Here is a 16468-nt window from a genome sequence, read left to right as displayed (position 1 = left end):
TAATCTCAGGGTCATGAGATTGAGCCCTGTATGGGGCTCTGCACTGGGTATAGAAACTGCTTAAAATTCTCTTTCTGCCTCTCATGAATAAATAAATAAAATCTTAAAAAGAGGGGGAGAAAGAATTTTTTTTTAAAGATTTTACTTATTTATTCATGAGAGACAGAGAGAGAAAGAGAGAGAAAGAGAGAGAGAGAGAGAGAGAGGCAAAGACATAGGCAGAGGGAGAAGCAGGCTCCTCGCAGGGAGCCCAATGTGGAACTTGATCTCCGGATCGGGATCATGCCTTGAGCCAAAGGCAGATGCTCAACCACTGAGCCACCCAGGCATCCCTCTCCCTCTGCTCCTCCCCACTCACACACACTCTCTCTCAAAAACAAAAAAATGCTATTTGGCTCACACTGCATCTTTGCTCATGAGCCTATGGGGTTTCTTACTGTCTTTAGTAAGATGTATTCAGTGCCAAGTAAATGCCAAGCAATATGCTAAGCATGTTACATGTTACTTCGTCAGCTCAATGAAACAGATTTTATGGATAAAAAATGCAAGTTCACAAAAATTGGTCTAAGAACATATTGCTGATTAGGTGGTGAAAGTGAGATTTGAAACCAGGTCAACATTATTTCTTTTAAAGCAGCTTTCAATCCTTTTGTGTTTGTTGTAAACATTAGCAGAACTCCCCCTTCAAAAGAAATCTCACCTAGAACTCCATGTAAGATTGATAAAAGCAGAACTGACTTAACTAGCACCAGGTAAAAGGCCTGAAGCCTAGTAGCCCTCTCTTCTCTCACCCAGGTATTCCCTTTTCACTTAGCTCCTAAGATACCTGTTTGAAAACCCCTGCCCTACCTCATACTATCTGTCTTGTGAAATTGATTCACTTTTCAGGGGTATTTATCTCCCCCCACCCCCCAAAAAGAAAAACCCCACCAGAGCTGAGCTTCTTTAAGAACTGGGACCATGCTACCACTATACCCCCGCCCCCCATTTTAGGCTTACTGAGTGCTACTTGCAGAGGGGACAAGTGACTTCTTCACTGACCTGAAAGGCTAAGGCCTGGGCTACAGCCACAAGCTTGAACCGGTGTGGGCAAGAGGGAGCCACTGCTCTGGGGCAGAGTTACAGAAGATGCATGTTCAGTCTCTGGCTGTCTCAAACTTAACACAGATCTTCACGGTTTCTTTTGACCTCAAAACTTACTGCTCCTAAACCTCAGAAGTTTAAGTCTGAGGGTTACCCATTTTCCCTGCCACTCCACCAACATAAAAAATCCTAACTCTGCTTTGTCCTTGCCTCAGACTGCTCCCCTTCCTTTTAGGTCCACTTGCACAGATTGAGGAGACAGACTAATATATAAAGACAACGAGAATGGCAATAAATAAGTGAACACAGAAGGGTACAAATGGGAAGACCGGATACAAGCAGACCGTGGTATCTTTGTGAACCAAAGTGGGAAATGAATAAAAGAATAAGCTGAATGAACAAGATGAATAATAATTTTTCCATGATTCTGCTTTATATGAGAAGAGAGGGAAGGAGTATCTTTCTGGCTCCATCATACCAATCTAGAACAGCTTTTAAGGAAAGCCAGGCCAGGCAGTCTCTAATAAGAGAAAATAATCTTATCTGTGTATTTTAGGTTCTATGATTCTTTAAGACTATAAGGATAAACCTCATAAGATGTTTCATACTCCAGGGAGGGGGCCACTTGAGAATACCCAGCATAGGAAGAGTTGATCTTTGGGCTGGCGAAAGTCTTAAACAGGCACTTGCTCTAAAGCTGGAAGGGAAAATCCATATCTACACAGCCATTTCTATTATTAATTTAGCTGAACCTCTGCCTACCTAAGGACTCCTAAGGGGTAGGCCTGAAATTTCTCTTTTCTCACCATACCATGCACCCAGAATTTGTAATTGTCTGGGAGAGTAAAGGGATAGAAAACAAGGTGCTTGGGCTGGAGGCCTACAGCCCATTGCCTTGGGCACACCCTTACCCTCCAGTGCATATTTCATGTCTTGGGCAAAGAGCTGCCACATCACTTCTGCGCTGACTTTTCCCACATTCAATTCCTGAGGAAACCTGGATGATGGAAGAAGCCACAGTCAGAGAAAAAAGCAAGAACTATTTGATTTGGCTGATTCCAAAGCTAATGTGCCTAATCTCATAGAGGTCAAGTTGAAGAGAGGAGAAGCCTGGGAAACAGGACTAGGCTCAATCTGGAGAAAAGGGACCTAGGAGCCAGTGGAAGGACAAGTGGGGGCAAAGGATTTCCTCAGGCAAGTTGGGCCCAGGGAAGAGGATGCCCAGGAAGCAGGGATTTGAGGCCCAGAGGAGGAGTTGAGGCTAGAAGGCAGGCCCAGTGTAAAGAAGATGGACGAGAAAGTGCAAGGAGGTGGGCATCAGAAAGCCCACTTTATTCACAGTGGACAGACACATACACACATGGTCTCTGGATCCCCTGGGACTCCTATGGTAGCCATTCCCAGGGGCCTCTCACTCCAGGGAGGCTGGCTCAGTCTGGGCAGGGCCCCCCATTACATTTCCACACCTGTCTCCAGAAACAGTTACTCAAACAGATACAAGGACAGAGGGACAGATGGACGTACAGGAGGAAGAGGTGGCACTGCAAACACACAGAGATAGGAAAGAAAGAGGCTGTTAGACAGATCAACAAGCCAACCACCAACCACATAGGGCCAAGTGGGTTGATACGCACTGGTTCAGAACGAGTGTGTAGGAATTCTTATCTTCCTCTATGATTGACACAATGAGCGTGATGAGTTTGGGCCAAAAATCCAGGTTCCGAATGCTGGGTCCTTGTTCCTCTGGAGGTAGCTCCTGTTTCTTGTTCCAAAGGAGATAGTGAGAGTCAGAGTAGAATGCGGAGAATGCCTCCAATCTTCCTCTTTCTCATCCCTTACCCATACCCCTTCCTCTAGAATCAGGTACCATTCTTCTCCTAGGGCCCATCTTCCTCAAAACTGCCTATGTCTGTCAGAGGGGTGACTGTTGGGAGGTCCTCATACACAGAGAGTCCATCCGAGAGAACTTCTCTCCCCAGCTCAAGGGGAGACATGATATGATAAACTTTATCAGTCTAGGAGACATAAGAATGCCTGTCCCCCTTCCTCATTCTCTCAGTAGCTGTGAGTATAGTGACTCCTCAGCCAAAGTAAGTTGCCCCTCCAACCTCACTAAATAGGTCTAGTTCTGGGTGACCCCTACTGGCAGTCTCCTGTGACACCTCCCCTACATCATCATATACACACATGTATATATATATACATCTCATCTTCAAGTTCTACAGGAACTACTGCACAGACCTAGCATGCAACTGGTCCAACCTTCAGTGGGTTTAGAACTTCCCTTAACCTCATGAATGCTATTAAGAGGAAGAACTATATCTAGGAAGGTATTTGCCTAGCTGGATAAGAAAAGGTCTTGAGGAGCCAAGAATATTCAATGGGACAGGATAGTTTCTTCAATAAATGGTGCTGGGATAACCAGATATTCACATGCAAAAGAATGAACCTGGACCCCTATCTTATATCACTCACAAAAATTAACACCAAATGGATTAGGGACTTAAATACAAGACTTGAAATCATAAACCTCCCAGAAGAAAACATTGGGGAAAAAGCTCCTTGACAATGGTCTTGGCAATGATTTTTTGGATATGACACCAAAAGTACAAACATCAAAAGCAAAAATCAACATTTGAAACTACATCACTAAAAAGTTTCTGTAGAGCAAAAAGAAACAATCAACAAAATGAAAAGGCAACCTACAGAATGGGAGAAAACATTTGCCAACCATATCTGGTAAGGGATGAATATCCAAAATATAATATCCAAAATATTAGCAGCAAAAAAAAAAAAGACTCTGATTTAAAAATAGGTAGAAAACTTGAATAGACATTTCTCCAAAGAAGACATACAAATGCCCAGCAAGGGGTACCTGGATGGCTCAGTCAGTTAAAGACCTGACTTTGGCTCAGGTCATGATCTCAGGGTTCTGGGAGGGAACCCTGCATTGGGCTTCCCACTCAGCAGGTAGTCTGTTGTCCTTATCCCTCTGCCCCTCCCTTCTTTGTCCAACCCCAACCCCCTCAAATAAACCAACAAACAAACAACAACAAATGCCCAGCAAATACATAAAGAAGTACTTAGTATCACTAAACGTCAGGAAAATGCAAATAAAACCACAAAGAGAGGTCACCTCACAACTGTTAGAACAAATATTTTCAAAAAGGTAGGAGATAACAAATGCTGGCCAGGATATGGAGAAAAGGGAATCCTGGTGCACTGCTGGCAGGAAATGTAAATTGGTAGAGCCACTATGGAAAACAGTACTGGAAGTTCCTCAAAAAATTAAAAAGAAAACTACCCTATGATTCAGCAATCCTACTTCTAGGTATATATTTAAAGGAAATGAAATAACTATCTTTTTTTTTTTTTAATTTATGATAGAGAGAGAGAGAGAGAGAGAGAGAGAGAGAGAGAGAAAGAGGCAGAGACACAGGCAGAGGGAGAAGCAGGCTCCATGCAGGGAGCCCAATGTGGGATTCGATCCCGGGTCTCCAGGATCGCGCCCTGGGCCAAAGGCAGGTGCTAAACCGCTGCGCCACCCAGGGATCCCTGAAATAACTATCTTAAAGAGATATTAGAACCTCCATGTTTATTGTAGCATTATTCACAAGAGCCAAGACATGGAAACAACCTAATTGTTCACCAGTAGATGAATGGATTAAAAAAATGTGGTATATAAATATAGCAGATTATTGCTCAGCCATAAAAAGACGGAAAACCTGTCATGTGTAATAACATGATGGACCTTGAAGGCATTATGCTAAATTAAATAAGTCAGAAAGAGAGATAAATACTGTGTGATCTCATTTCTATGAAAAAATCTAAAAACATCAAACCCATAGAAAGAGTGGAATGGTATTTGGCAGAAGATGAGGGGTAGGGGAAATGATGATGATGCTGGTCAGTTCAGATGAGTAAGTTCTGGGGATCTACAGTACAGCATGGTTGACTACAGCTAACAGTACTGTACTATATACTGGAAAAATGCTGTGAGGGTAGAGCTTTAATGTTCTCACTGTAACAACCAATTATGATAATTATGTGAGGTGCAGACCCTACAGTGGTAAACCTCTCACAATATATACTTGTATCAAATCATTACATTGTACACCTTAAACTTACACAATGTTATGTGTCAATTATATCCCAGTAAAGATGGGGGAAGAAAAAAGACTTGGTTGGGTAGAGGTAAAGGAATACAGTGGTGAATCTCAGGAAAACTCTACATTCAGATCCTAGACAGGACAAGTAGGGGACACTGCACAGACACTGGAATGGACATTTATCTCTCACCAGGACAGAAGCAAAGTTGGAACCATCCAGAAGAAGAGGAATAGGACTTTTACGTGGGATGTCATCACAGTTTCCACAGTCCTTAATAAGCCTGTATTACAAGGAAGTTACTAGAAACCAGGACAGCACCCACAGAATGTGGATTCTGCCTGCTTAATATAACTTAAATACATCTCTTCAACTTTTTCTGCCACTATCTATCCTTATTATTCGATGGTCTCCTAATTGGTCTTTAATCTGCATTCCTGTCCTCTTCCACAGTTAGTAATCTTTCTGCAAGAAGAATCTCACAGTGTGACTCCTCTGCCTTCAATGCCCTTCAGTCAAGGCCTTTAATAAGTTTAAACTCCACTCCTTGACACAAAAGGCCTTCAGGATATGACCTCTCTCACAACCCCACACCTTACCAATTCTCTTTCCTTATAGCCATTACCACCACCACCCCCCACCACTTAGTGCTTATTAGGTGCCAGGCACCCTAAGAACTTTACATGCATTATTTCATTTAATCCTCCCAACAACTCCATTGGGTAGAAATTATCATCTTCATTTGACTGAAAAGGAGACTGAAGGCAGTGAGGTTATATGACTTGCCCAAGGTTGTGTAGCTATAAGTAGTAGTACCAAGATCTGATCCCAGATAGCTGAACTCTAAAGCCTGACACTGTAACTACTCTAATTAAATTGCTTATATTTCTTCAAAGTAACATACTCATTCACAATTCTGTCCCTCCAAATGTTCCACTACCTCTATCTGGTATCCCTCTCTTCCCCAACCCCTTTCATTAGCCAACTCCTACTCATTCCTCAAAATTCAGGTTGAGCTTTACCTTTTCTGAAAAGTTTTTCCTGATACCCCTGGTCTGGTAAGATGCCTCTCTTCTGGGTTCCCAGAACACCCTCCATGAACCTTTGGCAACTACAGTGAAATGCAGTAATAATAAATAAAAAACAATAAATCTAGTAATTTGTGTCCCTACCCCCCAACAAACAATGAGCTTGCCAAAAAAGAGATGTGTCTTAACCAACTTTATATCCCTACACGTTCAATTTGTTAAGGGAAGAGATGGATGAATGAACCAATGACTGAAGGTGAGTAGAAGGGAAAAAAAGACACCAATGGTTAACTTCAGTGTAAATATACTGAGAAAAATTAGTAAAAAAGTTGGTAAGATTCAAAGGCTAAATAAAGTGCCTGAATGGTTTATAAGCTCTCTTTCAAAGTCTAGGTTCATCTCATTTAGGGAATAGAGACTATTCAGATAGATCCCTGCATAGTTGAAAAATCAAAGCTGACAACAGTGTCTTCAAAGCTGAGAACAGTGTCTTCCCCAACCATAGATGAGTGACAGGAGTCCAGAGTGTGGCAAGCTAAACAAAGGCCCCGGAAAATCTCCCATGAATTTCAGAATAAATGGGATGTTTTACAAAACGTAAAAGGAGGAAGCCTTAAAGATAGGGCTGACACAAAAAATACACTTGGGAACAGGAGAAGGCAGTGTGAATCAGATTTTAGTCTTTACTGAGGTGTTCCAAGGAAGCATTACAAACTGGATATATTCACCAAAGGGTAAATAAATGTCCAAGAGATTTAAGTTGTCCTCCCATCATTTGCTGTCCAAATCCTACTGCCTTTTAAGGTATATGTCAAATGTCTGTGTTTTATGTAGCTTTTCCCAATACCTGATCAAAAGTGACTTCTTTCTTCTTGGAATTCCTTTAATTTTATTCTCCTTTCAAGGCACTTCAAACAGACTGCTTTCATTAGAGTGATATATATGCTTATGGACTTATTGAAGGAGCACTATGCTTTCCTCAGACCTGATTCAATGCAATACATATTTATTGGACTAAAGGAAATCTGTTTTGCAAATGTATGGTCTGCAAGAATTATTAACACAGAAACTCTAATCTAGTCCTAGACCCAAAAAGAAGTCCTGGCTTTGAAATGAGAAAATAAAAGATACTATTTGGAAGGATCTAGAGAAATAGACACAGTCACCAGGTACTAGGTTAGGATGTCAGCGTAAAACAGGTGAAGCAGCTCAGCCTCACAGAAGGATAGAGTCAGCCTTGATAGTCAGCTGATGAATATATCTCAGAAGACTATGCAGTGCAGAGAGAAGTGGTCAGAGGGAAAATAAAACTTCCACAAGCAAGTAGAGAGACAGCTATGGATCTCAGAGGAAGGCAGCCTGGAACAAATTAAGCTTGGGGGAGAAAACAGATTTTGAGATGGACTGAGAATTCACCTACTCACCCCCTAAAACTGCTGAAATTTTGGTCACTTACATTAGCACCAAACTAAAACTTACTGTTGCCACTTCTGTTCAACTCAGTTATGTCACATCTTGTCCAATGGTGCTTTATCAATCCACAAATGCCTCACATGGTCTTGAAGGTCCTCACTCTACACTTTATTCACCCTCAAGAACATCAAGGACTTTGTCTTGAGCTCCCTTCCACCATAACCACAGTAAAGAAAAACTGAGGATCCAAGAGCCACTGACAGTCCCTCCTGATCTTGAACCTCTTACCAGCTGGTACTGGCGACTATACAAGTCATGGCAGTTGTTGAAGATATACTCATATGTGGAGTTCAAACAGGCCTTCACACAATCCTTTACCACTTGGCTGGCTCTTGGAGGGCTCTGCAGTTCTTGTACCTGCCAATTAATAAAAGAAATATGGGCCCATGGTCCTCCTCATCTGAGTGGGATCTCCTCCTAGAATTCCCCTCAAACTACTCCAGATCCCATCATCTCTCGATGGGTCCCTGGACCTTGCCCTAGGATGAATTGCTAGGATATCTGATTGACAGAAACACCCAGTCCATCCCTGTTGATCCATGGTCTTCTCAGATGTAACCCAGGGGACAAGTGTATGGAAATGTGGACTTAGAGGTGATGAATACCATAGCCTCAGATTGTGCCCAATGATTCTTATTCTCCATGTTCCCATGCCCAGGTGCCCAGTCCACCATCATCTAGCCCAGTTTATCTCTTACCTTCATTCTGAAGAAAGTAATGCTGGTCAGCAAATCCACTGTTGACTTTAAGTCCTGAAGCCGCTCAGGGCTTCCAGCAGGGAAATTATTCTGTTGCAAATCAAGCACATTTAAGAAAGGAACAGAGAAATATGACAGCCTTCCTTGCCAAAAGCAATGACATAAAAAGCTTCCTTAACTGCTACCCACTGGGATTTTCCCCAGTTAAGCTGAACAAAAAAACTGTAAAATTACAGGTCTTTCTCTATTTTCTACTGACACAGAGAGGCTCTTGCCAAAACAAGGGGTTAATAATCCCCAGCCCCGAAAACAACATTTACTACACCAGCCCTACTTCCCCTGCAATGTGTGAGCATTTGCACAAATCAACACAGAGACACATATACACTTATATACACACACTTTTCTTGGGTGAAGATTCTTATACTCAAAAGTTCTTCTAAAGTTACAATGTAACTGTATATTCCACAATATAAGTGGAGCCACACTATAGACCAGACTGAGATCAAGGATATATACTTTCTATGCAAGAGACCCTATCTATTCCACATTCCAGAGCCAGAAAATGAAAATGGCAGAGCTCTGAGCAGATCTGCTTTGGATTGAGTTCCTTAGGACCTTCCCACCATGCCTCACTTCATTCCCCTTGGCATGAGTTTTAGGAGGAAGCTGCCAAGGAGAGCTGAAGGGAGATATTGAGCCACTCTCCATTTTAAGGGTTGCTTTTTTAAACCTTCAAATGGCTACTTATATGCCAAATATAAGATACACAGTCAACTCTCCATTATTCATGCAAATGGAGGACACTGAAATTGCAGATAATTAAAACTCCACTTCTTTTTGACTTTGAGGTTATTTTTATACTTACTTTTTAATGTGGATATATTGCCTGTTCCGGAAATTCACTTTAAGGCAAGTAACAAAGCCATTCTAAGAAGATCTAACTTAGGAAGAATTGGGAAAGGGAAACTGCCTATTTTCCTGTCCTGCCCTGTCCCAGGTACCCACCCTCCTAGTAAATCTATTTCCTCTCTCCATTCTAGGAATGGACATGACCTCTGCTTGCCCAAGCCAAGCTACTCTTTCTTTCCCCTTAGTCAAATTCTCATACCTCCCTTGAAAACTAAGGAGAATATGGAAAAATACAAAAAAGAAATATATGTATCTAATTTTTAAAGGGGCATTTCTGGAAGAGATTATCCTCAGGAGACTCCCTAATGAGAATGTCATCAGAAAGTTTGATAGAGGGACATTAGTGTGGTTGGAAAGCCAACTACCCATTAAAAAAAAAAAAAAAATCAGCCACACCTGCTACTATTTACACACTGAATGCACGGTCCTTGGAGTTTGAAGAACCACAGACATCAGTGGCACTGGCCATTTATGTAGGTGTGATGACAGGGACCAATTTTTCTTGCCTTCAATCTTTATAGCCAAGATTGGACTAGTCTCCCTAGACAGAGCTTGATATTATCTGTTTTTCCAACTCACAGTCATGTCTTCACTCACCCTGTAGGTAGAGAGGTCAATCCTCAGTGAGTTGTGCAGCTGGTCCAGTAGTTTTACAAATCTCTCTTTCTGAGGGTAGGAAATAATAGGGAAGAGAGAAATAATCTGAGTTCCCTAGACTGTAGCAGAAACAAAACCATCTCTGGATGAGGAAACAACTCTTTCTATATAAGAGTCAACAGGAGATGACCCATGTACCTTCATCCTTTTGGGACTCTAACTTCTCTGAGTCAAATAAAAGGAAATTCAAAACACATTCTCCAACTTGTTCCTGAGTCTGTGGTCTCGTGACTTACCTTGAGGTAGCTCTTACCAGTTAAATAGCCACAGCCTACCAGTAATGGTAAGAGGAGGAATAGTGATTCATTTGGAAGGTGATCAAGCAGACCAGAGAGTATCTCTCTAAACCATGTTCCACATCATTTTCCCTAGTTTATACTTTTTTAATGTTAAAACAAGTAATACACACTTTTAATAGTTGATTTTTATAGAAAAGGTCTAATTAAATGTGGAATCACATGTTATATAGGCTGTTGGTATAGCACTCCTAGAATTCATATGTTGATTATATTATAGATCATTAGGTCTTAAGTAAATATATATAATGGGATAAGATAATGGAATACATATTTGAGTAGGTTAATCAATGATGTTAATTATCCATAGACTCTATCAAAATAAGAGAAGGTGGTTACTAACAAAAAACAGGGCTCAGAGACCCAGTAGACTTGGGAGTATCAGTAATATTATTCCTAAAGAGGTAATCTTTGTGGTGGGTCAAAGATATTTCATTCAGTTTATACTGAACTTATGTCAGGTGACATTCCAAATAAAGATTCAACTTCTCAAGTGACTTAAAACAAGGAAAGGACATATCCTAGATAGGGTAAATAGTCCAAACACTAGGAGATGGGACAGGCTCAGGAATATACTGGTATCTTCACTTAGACATCAGTTTTGAGTGGTATGAGTCAGAGTGAAACAAAATAATGTTAAGAAAGGTCCATTTGTGGACTTGCAGGACTAAGCACTTTGGTGACTCAACCAAATTCTTGGCCTAGAGAGGTTCTGCTTGAGCCCAGGTGGCGCTCCCATAACCACAGTGATGCTATTCCACTTTCTCTCATTTATCCATATCTGAGGAGAATCCATTAGGTCTACCTATCTATAATGAAATAAGGATAGTCTATCAGCATAGTCTACATACCCATAAGGAAACAAGTTAATCTAAGTGGCAGCTCTCTGAATTTTAGGCAAATCAAACAACTCTATAATACCCACTGGGAAAAATCAAATTTTATTAACTGATAACAAATGAGTAAGTAAATTTTTACATCACACTCACCCCAAAGTTGGAGGCTGCAAAGCGATCAGATGCAGAGACGTTGGTAGAGGCAGTTGTATGGGCATAGTAGGCATTGATGTTGGCCAATAAGGTGCTCATCACCGCAGGCACACCAGGACACATGTACTTGGATGACAAACATGCAAAGTGCCTGAAAAATAGCATCATCAGCCTCAAAGACTCTTCAGGACTTGCAGCAAAAAACAAGTAATTAAAAGAGCTCACTGGTATGTATAAACTTCTAATCACCTTGGCATACATGGATCTTCATAATTTATTCATTCAAATATACAATCAATGAATGCCTACTACGTGCCAGGCCCTGTGCTAGGTGCTAGAATCCAAATATGTGATAGCCTGGCAGAAAAAGCAAGTTTCAGAAAGTCAATAAGCCAAGGCATGCTATACAAAACCACTGTAAAAACATACAAGATGATCACCTCAATCAGAATGGCTGGGGGCTGAAAGGGATTAGAATAAGGCTTCTCAAAGAAGAGAGGGTTGAACCAAGTCTTAAAGGATTAGTAGTAAATAATCAAATGGAGAATGTACAGGCAAAGGCAAACTGAATTGCAAAGACAAATATATTCATGAGGTGGATTCATTTGGGAAACCTTAGTTATGGCTACTGTTCAGGTGTTTGATAGAGAAAGACCAATAAATGAGAGAAGTGAGGCATAGAATAGTTAATAGAAGAGTTTATCCTCAATACCATGGTAAATTTTAATATGAGGCACAGTGTGATCAGATTAGTCTTTCAGAAAGGTCCCTTTGATGATAAATTGGAAAAGGCGGCTTGGAAAGAGATAAGACTAGGAAAGAAAGAGCAGTTGAAGAGTTACTGCAATCATTCAGAAAAGAAGCAATGAGGCACTAAATGGAACAGAGAAATGGTTAAAAATACAGACTCTAGAGCAAGAGTGGGTTTGAATCTCAGCTCTACCATTTACTCGGTGACTTTGGATAAATTACTTAAGCTTCTCTATGCCTGTTTTCCTACATATAAAATGGGAAAGATAATGATACCCCCTCATAGGGTTAATATGAGAATTAAATGAGTTAAAATTCATAAAGTGCTTAAACCAGTGCCTGGGACATAAGTAAATGCACAAGGGAGCCTGTTATTATTACCATTATTATTGTGCTATAGCAACAGTGATAGATTAAAAACATTTTTAGGAAATAGAATCCAGGTTTTAGAGTTTGGATGTTAAGAGTTAAAGAAGTAGTAATTAATATTGAAAAGTTTAGGCTGATTCCTAAATTTGTTTGGACACCTGCACAGAAAATTGTTCCATTTACTAAAATAGGAAATAAAGGAAGATATCAAGTATTTGGTGGAAATGATGTTGATTTGAAATTTAGCCATACTGAGGAAGCAGCTGACAATGATCTGAAATTCAGGAAAGGGTGTGATTTGGAAAAAGAAATTGGGAGTCCCAAGCCCAGAAGTAGTGGTTAAGGTCATAGGTTTGGAGGAGATCATACAGGGAGAATAAATAGTAAGAATGGTAGTGAAGCCATTCTCAAACCTCAACCCTCACCATATTTCTTCTCTCCATCTATAATGAACTTGTAATTCCTTGAATATGCTATGGTTGGCTGTATCTAAGTACTCTAGCACATGCACTACCAGAAATGCTTTTCTACCTTTCTTATTCTTCAAGTCTCAGCTCAAATATCAACTCTTTAATGGCTTCTCTTACATGCCTCCCCTAAAAATTTTGATGCTTTCATAATATCCTGTTATTACTTCTATCATAGTACTTATCAAATTATATTGTAATTGTTTGTTTACTAGTCTCTCTTTCCTACTAGACTGAGTTCCCCAAGCACAGAGGCCCTATCTTATTCATCTTTGTGTTCTCAGCACCTAGCACAATGTATGACACATAGAAGGAACTTGATAAAAGTCTATAGAATAAATGAAGCACATCCAAGGCAATAGTTATCCTCTGCTTACCTGGGGCTGCTTCTTGAGCACAGCTCTAGTGGCAGCCTCAGCAATACACAAACAATACCTCTTCTCATAGTAGGCAAAAATTTCTGGCATAGGAGTCTTGGTCAACTCCAGATACAGCTGCTTTCCCTATAGTTTAGTGACCTCTGTGACATCTAGGCCAACCTATGAAAGCTTGTCTATCACATACATATACATAAGCACACATGTGGTACTTCCTCAGGCATGTGATGTTTGGGCAAGTTTGTCCTGGCATACTCTCTTATGCCCTCTGCCCCTCTTATCTCTGACCTGTGGGGGAGACAGATAAATACCTTCTACTTGAATTAATGATAAACATACTCCCTTTATACATATGTTTTCTTTGCCTTGGGGTATAGATTTGTCTCACCTCTTCTCAGGGAGGAAAGCAGCAAGTCACTGCATTCTATCCCACTAAGGACTTGTTTACTCTCTCGGTGTGCCTTCATTAGCCTCCCCAAAAGTTAGCCACCACTTCCCAAAGCCCCAGGAGAGTCTCACGTCATGGCCTGATATATGGACTCGATGCCATAGCGCATGGCAAATTCATCCACAATTTCTTGGGCAGTCTCATCAAAGTACACCTTCCATGCATCGTCTCCGCGAGCCTCAGGGATCAGGACTCCTCCACTACCCTGAATGTCTGTGAGGTAATGGAAAAGGTTCTGCAGGAGACAAAGCAAAGGGAAGAGTTAAATACATATCAAAAACAAAACCAAAATCTGGTGGTAAAGTCCAGGAGAATGTGAATAGAGTTCCAAAGAAATTCTGTCTTTCAAGTCATTGATAGTTCCTCCTGTGGACCCAATAGGCTGTTTTTATATTAGTGAAAGAAAACTAAGGCTAGGACTATTACTTGGGCTGTCCAGGGTAACACAGTGAATAAAAAACAGGACTCAGATCTTCAACCATCCAGCAATCTCATATACTGTCAAGGGCCCTTCCCAGCACAGTTTTCTGAAACCCCATCTACCAACAGCTGGCTCACCTCATGGAGACACGTATACTGCACATGATATGGCGCTACTTTCTCCTCTCCCTTGATCTCCACACTGATTTGCAGTCGGATAGCCCCTGAGACAGCTGATTTATCTGTCCTCTTCTCTAGGAAGAAAAGAAGACCCGAGATTGACGCCAATGCAACTACAGATAGCACAGACAGCCCCTGGCTTAACCCAAACAAAAAGAGGCACTGATCTAAGGGTTCACCTAGTAGGGTGAACTTACTTCAGCAACCACATCGTCCACAAATACCCCAAATATTCCCCATAGAAATTCTCTTATGCCAATAAGAGAATAAGGACCTAAAGACATTAGAGGTGAGCATGAAAATTAAAAGGGCTTCTGAAATCTGAAGAATGTTCAGCCAGAGTAAGTTCCAGCCATTTCCACTCTTCTGTCCTCCATCTCTACTCATGATCAGTTCTCTGTTGGTAAGGCAGACTCTGTATAGAGGAATGCTGTAGGGACTAAAATCATCATGGTTTTAGTAGATAGGATTTTCCCTAGATTTTCCATTCATGCTGTCCCTTCTCAGCAACTTTCTCTGGTCCTCTTTTCTTACCCAAGTTGTACCAGACGTCCATCTCGCCACTCAGTGTCCGAACCTCAATAATGGTTTGGCCAAGGAAATCATCGGACTCTCGCTTTAGCCGTTGCTTTACTCTTGACTTGATGTCATCATCCTCATCCCATACACGTACCTTAATGCGGTCAGAAGAGTTGTGGCACTCACTGTGAAAGAAACAGGCCAGCTCTGTTAGGGACCTTGATGGAGTTTTGGGAGGGAAATGGAAGTACTAGGAATGGGTGCTGCTTGATTGGTCCGTCTGCAGAGGAAGAGAGGAGTCAGGGAATAGTGGTACTAAAGTCGCAAGTGAGTCAAACTATCCTAGTCAGCCTGGGTGGCTCTACATACCATTATCCAGTCCTTATTTCCTTGACACAAGAAGAGTGGGGGGGGGGGGTGAGTAATTAGGATCAATTCTGATTACCTCCACAGCTAGCTGTATTAATACAAACAACAGGTGGACAAATGCTATACAGCCCTAGGAAGCAATTGCTAGTTCCCTTCCCAGTCAAGGTGTTACTGGTCATGATATGTTGACCTGGTCATATCTGCTTAGGATTCCATGTAGCTCCTCCCATCTATCTAAGTAAGTGCTTGTGAACTTCAAGCATTCTTTAAAACCCAGTTGAACTGTCATTTTTCTCTATTATGTTTGCTATGGAAAAGGAGTTTGGCCAGGTACACCCCCATGCTCTCCTTCCCTCTCAGGTGCTTACTGGGTCTTATTGCCTCATTCAAGAGTTATACTGGATAGAATTTGCTGCCTCTTTCTCTGTGTTCTCATATCTTTGCACATTCCATTAAAATAATATAACTAATGGTCTACTGAAAAATGGGCAAATCAACAAGGAGCTTCTTGAAGGCAGGAACTATCTTACACATTTTTTTTTTAAGATTTAATTTATTTGAGAGAGTGCATGTAAGCAAGCACAAGCAGATGGAGGGGTAGGAGGAGAGAGAGCAGCAGATTCCTCACTGAGTAGGAAGGCAGACACAGGGCTCAATCCTAGGACCCCGGGATCATGACCTGAGCTGAAGGCAGATGCTTAACTAACTGAGTCACTCAGGCGCTCCACATCTTATATATTTTAGATACACAATATCATCTAGTGTCTTATATGGAATAGAGGTTTAATACGGTGTTTGCTAACTGGATAAAAGCAGGCAAAAGTGACTACAGAGTCAATTCATTTAATCATAAAAATAATTCAAGCAGAAACCACTCAGATTCTCAAAGAAACTGTGTTTGCCCCCACCCCCAAACTGCTGCCTCTGGAGTGGAGGCCCATTGTACTAGGCCCCAATCTCTTTCCACATGAGTTCTCCAAGAAGCCAACAGAAGAAGGTCTCTACATAACCAGCCTGCTTAGACTCATTCAGACTCTAAGTCCTGGTCCTAGGCCTTGGTGTAACAAAGCATCTGGATTCTCCAAACATTAGTCCATGTCGTAGACTAGAGCATGCCATTTTTCAACAACCATCCCTTAATGTCTTATGAACTAGTCTGTAATAAAGTGAAACAATGGAAAAGGAGCAGGAGTAAGAGCTGAGGCATGAAAAAAAGCAGAGCCTCTTAAAGGAAATGGAAACTTCTCCAGATCCCAGATTTCTATCTTTAAGACAGAATTACCCAGTTGTAGGACACAGACATTCCTTCCCAACTCCCCAGAAGAG

The 16468-nt window shown here is 41.3% G+C and overlaps 1 protein-coding gene across 16 annotated transcripts in view; it reads right to left on the bottom strand.

The window, feature by feature from the left end:
* Window positions 1-16468, bottom strand: part of UNC13B (unc-13 homolog B) — a 231502-nt gene that overhangs the window by 12501 nt on the left and 202533 nt on the right. For 13 of the 16 annotated variants that reach the window (XR_012038228.1, XR_012038230.1, XM_072841810.1 and 10 more), the window contains 9 exons: window positions 14789-14958; window positions 14213-14328; window positions 13726-13889; window positions 11244-11394; window positions 9899-9967; window positions 8390-8479; window positions 7920-8048; window positions 2718-2845; window positions 1995-2080 (listed from right to left, as the gene is read on the bottom strand). Coding sequence is in view for 14 of the 16 variants with exons in the window: in XM_072841810.1 (XP_072697911.1) it covers window positions 1995-2080; window positions 2718-2845; window positions 7920-8048; window positions 8390-8479; window positions 9899-9967; window positions 11244-11394; window positions 13726-13889; window positions 14213-14328; window positions 14789-14958 (1103 nt within the window). In the remaining 2 variants the exon portion in view is untranslated. The remainder of the gene's footprint in view (window positions 1-1994; window positions 2081-2717; window positions 2846-7919; window positions 8049-8389; window positions 8480-9898; window positions 9968-11243; window positions 11395-13725; window positions 13890-14212; window positions 14329-14788; window positions 14959-16468) is intronic. The other 3 variants (XM_072841805.1, XM_072841806.1, XM_072841816.1) reach the window with 2 other exon arrangements.

The sequence above is a fragment of the Canis lupus genome, chromosome 10 (assembly GCF_048164855.1).
Source record: "Canis lupus baileyi chromosome 10, mCanLup2.hap1, whole genome shotgun sequence".
Lineage (NCBI taxonomy): Eukaryota > Metazoa > Chordata > Mammalia > Carnivora > Canidae > Canis > Canis lupus.
This window is presented reverse-complemented; position numbering and strand designations above follow the sequence as displayed.